At 44.8% G+C, this 3,840-nt stretch overlaps 1 protein-coding gene across 1 annotated transcript in view; it reads left to right on the top strand.

Annotated features, from left to right (window-relative positions):
• LOC106960285 (trafficking kinesin-binding protein 1-like) overlaps positions 1-3,840 on the top strand; it is a 32,880-nt gene that overhangs the window by 15,991 nt on the left and 13,049 nt on the right. The window contains exons 9-15 of the mRNA XM_015053304.1: positions 121-251; positions 339-413; positions 496-633; positions 706-782; positions 1,258-1,506; positions 1,579-1,850; positions 3,553-3,671. Of these exons, the coding sequence (XP_014908790.1) occupies positions 121-251; positions 339-413; positions 496-633; positions 706-782; positions 1,258-1,506; positions 1,579-1,850; positions 3,553-3,671 (1,061 nt within the window). The remainder of the gene's footprint in view (positions 1-120; positions 252-338; positions 414-495; positions 634-705; positions 783-1,257; positions 1,507-1,578; positions 1,851-3,552; positions 3,672-3,840) is intronic.

The raw sequence follows: 3,840 nt of genomic DNA, 5'->3' as shown, positions 1-3,840 counted from the left end.
GGTAGGGACATGTCCCTACCGTCCCTACCCAAACCTACGCCCATGCCGTAACACTTTCACGTTACTGCCGCTCTGCATCTCTGTGCAAATATCTTTGTCTCTAACAACGTATTCTACCAGGGCTGTCCAGTTTGCAGATCTCCGCTATCGCCGAGGAGTTGGCTCGGAAAACCGAGGATGCCTCCCGTCAGCAGGAGGAGATCACGCACCTCCTCTCGCAGATAGTAGATCTCCAAAAGAAGGCTAAATCTGTGAGTATACACGTTTCAAATTTAAAACTACTTTTCTAAATATTGTACTCCTGCGGAGCCAAGTCAAACCTGTAACTGTTCGTGCAGCTGGCTGTTGAAAATGAGGAGCTATCTCAGCACCTAGTGGCAGCAAAGGATGCTCAGAGGCAGCTTACAGCAGAGGTAACTTTCAGGTTTTTGCAGTCATAATTTAGTTATTGTAGAGAGCTTGCAAAAATTGATTGTGAGAACTGCAACACAACAGCTGCAGGAGCTGGAGGAGAAATACTCAGAGTGTATCGAGATGCTGCATGAAGCCCAGGAGGAGCTTAAGAACCTGAGAAACAGGAACTATCCCGCAGGAACTCCCCGACGCTACCACCCGCTGGGTCTCTATCCAATGGTGAGGGGGATCGTCTGCAGATCGGCGGACGACAGCAGAATCTGTCGCTTAAAGAGTCTCCCCGTCTTTCAGGATTCTCTGGCAGCGGAGATCGAGGGAACGATGAGGAAGGAGTTGAGTCTGGACGATCCTGAGTGTGAAGAGCAGAAGTATGTATGATTTGGGTACTCCCCACTATGATCACTCTGCCCTCTGCTGGTAGCGGTTGTATCAACCTCCAAGAGTACTCAGGTCTTCTGGATGTGGTCTGCTCTGCATCCCTAAAACCAGAACCAAACATAGAGAAGCACCATTCAGCTTCTATACACCACACATCTGGAACAAACTTCCAGATAATTGCAAAGATGCCAAAACACTGAGTTCCTTAAAAATACCTTCTTGCTTTCAGTTACCTTTGATTCCTAGTAACTGGAACACTGATCAATATATTTGATGTGTATTTGCTTGATGATTTTGATGACAACAGTATGTTTATTGCTTATTTTATAATTGCTTACTGTATTATATTTCTGTGTTGTAAAGCACTTTGAACCTCATTGTTGCTGAAATGTTCTAATAAACTTGACTTGCTTATGTTGTCATGTGAAGGCTTCAGTATACAGAGCGAGACTCTTGTGTGTGCAGGATCCACCGGAAGCGCGTGTTTGAGACGGTGAAGAGTGTGAACCAAACCGTTCGCCAGCGCTCGCTCACTCCGACCAACTCCAACATCCCAGGCTCCAACCAATCACTGTCCACTCGGACGTCCCCCCAGTCCAGCGGCCTCTCCACACCTCACTCCGCCATGTTTGGCGGGGACATTGGTGGAGACGGCGTCGCCTATGACAACCGGACCCAGACCATCCTCATGGAGACAGCATCCAATCAGGACAAGTGAGTGGCAGCCAGAAGACGTTGAGGCTAAGCTGGTGTCCTCGTGTTCCTAAGTGGTTTCGTCTCTTTCAGCAGCTTAGAGTGCAGAGAGAAGAAGGTGAGTGGGGCAGAGGACCTGAGGCTGGCCCTGCGCCGCCTGTCTCTGCGCCGACAAAACAACCTGAGCGAGAGACGCTTCTTCGAAGAGGAGAGAGAGCGGCGACGGGGCAGAGTGCACGGAGCCCTCGACCACAACAATGTGCTGACCCCTTCCGACAGCATCATGTCGCTTGGAAACCTGAACCTGTGGGCCTCCCGGGGGCCGTACCTCCCCGACAAGCTACAGATCGTCAAGCCGCTCGAAGGTGAGGAGGGAAGCGAGCACGGAAGCAGCTGCAACGCGTGCAGGAGCTGGGAAGCCGAGCGCCACCGGGGCGTCGGAACCAAAATAGGGAGCAAGTGGGGCTGGGGGATGGACACGGAAAGGAGGTGCGAGGGTCGGCATGGGCGAATGCTCGAGGGGGAAAGGGTGTGGGGCTGGGCCAGGAGAACTATAGCAGGGGTGGAGCGGGAGAGAGGAAGAAGGTGGGCAAGGGACAGAGCCGGCGGCCGAAAGAGGAGAAGTGCCAAGGAGAAGAAGGAGAGGCCTATGCCGCTGATGCTCTTCAACTCCTTCTGGTCTCTGATGCATCACCACAAATATGGCAGCTACTACAAAGAGCCACAGCCTAGAGGGTGGCTGTAGACACACACACACACACACACACACACACACACACACACACACACACCAGTAAATAGTTTGAAAAGTGGTCACTTTTTCAAACTGGTCTGTTGTGATTTAATGTTCACTTAATTATTTTGACCTGTAAAGAAAACTAACCAAACATAGAAAGAGCATAAAGATCGGTAACCTTTCCATTAAAAATGATTTTATCCTTCTCCTGCAGTTTTTAATCAACAGCTGATGTTTCATTGTTTTACTGTAAAGAAGCTCAAGGCAGCGCTGCCTGCTGGAGGTCTGTGCTGCCCTCTGCTGGTAGAAAGAAGTCATTGAACATGAAAATGTGGCAACACTCTTAAAACCCGCACATTTTGAACTTCTAGCATGTTTTATGGTTTAATATTATAGACCACTGTTTTGTATAAACATACTGGGCACATACAGCAGTAGTTAGAAGTTTATATGGACATTAATGGTATATTTAATACTTGTTTATTTTTTTCAAGGTGTAATAATTATACCAGAGATAGCTTTAATAAAAATGATCCTTCTTTTACACAAAGTCCAAATCGAAAAGGCGCCTACACAGTTTTCATGTGGAAAATCTGGACTTTTCCAGACTCATAGCTCAGGAGTTCTCAGTTCTTTATGAGTATCTAAGTTTCATCTATTTGAAAGAAAACAGCTCGGAATGATTTAGAAACATTTATCTTAGTAATTCAGTGATTTCCTCTGGTTTTGTTGTTTCTATCATGTCTCCACGTTTGCTTTGTCATTTCTTCTCTTGCTTTTTGTGATTTTGTTAATAAACTTATTGTCTCAGTCTACTTTTCGCTTCCATTTCACTTCATTTTTATGATTTGTCTGCTTTTCATTCTGCTTGTTTGCCATCTGTCTGTCTGCAAATGTTGTCGTTTTCACTTTCTCTTCACATCTTACTATTATTTCACGTACATACAACAGTATTATGATAATATAATTAAATTTAAAAACATGAGTTATATTTTTCTGATTTAATTAGATACTGTAGAATATTACAAGGCAGAGTATTTGGGGGAACACTAAGAAAATAAAAATAATAAAATTACGAGAATAAGGTCATATTACAAGAATAAACTTCTAAGAGAATAAAGTTATAATATAACTTTAATATTAATACTGCAATGCCAGATATTATGATAGAAGACTTTTATGATAGTTTCCAAAAAAACAAAGTTCATTGACTGATGCCTTCCTGTCTTGACTGACTGCAGTGATATTCTATTTGTTTTGGAGAATGGAAGTATTCCTCCAGCTGATTGTGTTTGTAAGGTTTTGCAGTTTTCTTCATGTCTGTCCTCCAGGTTCGGCCATCTTGCATCAGTGGCAGCAGCTAGCTCAGCCTCACCTCGGTGTGATCCTGGACGCCAGGCCCGGCGTTGTGCCAAAGGGCTACAGGCCCCTTGAGCTGGAGCTGGAACAGGTGTGTGTGTGTGATTTACTGTGGAAGTAGTTATAAACTGGTAGGTGAAAATAGTCTGATGTAAACTGGTTGTATTTTCTTGTCCCTACCTTTGTATGTGGAAGACAAGGAGGTCATCCCATAACATTTTTGTCATATTGTTGGTTTATATATATATATATATATATAT

The sequence above is a fragment of the Poecilia latipinna genome, unplaced genomic scaffold (genome assembly GCF_001443285.1).
Source record: "Poecilia latipinna isolate Pla-1442-1.1 unplaced genomic scaffold, P_latipinna-1.0 Scaffold1174, whole genome shotgun sequence".
NCBI lineage: Eukaryota > Metazoa > Chordata > Actinopteri > Cyprinodontiformes > Poeciliidae > Poecilia > Poecilia latipinna.
The sequence above is the reverse complement of the archived record's forward strand: the minus strand, read 5'-3'. Positions and strand labels throughout refer to the sequence as shown.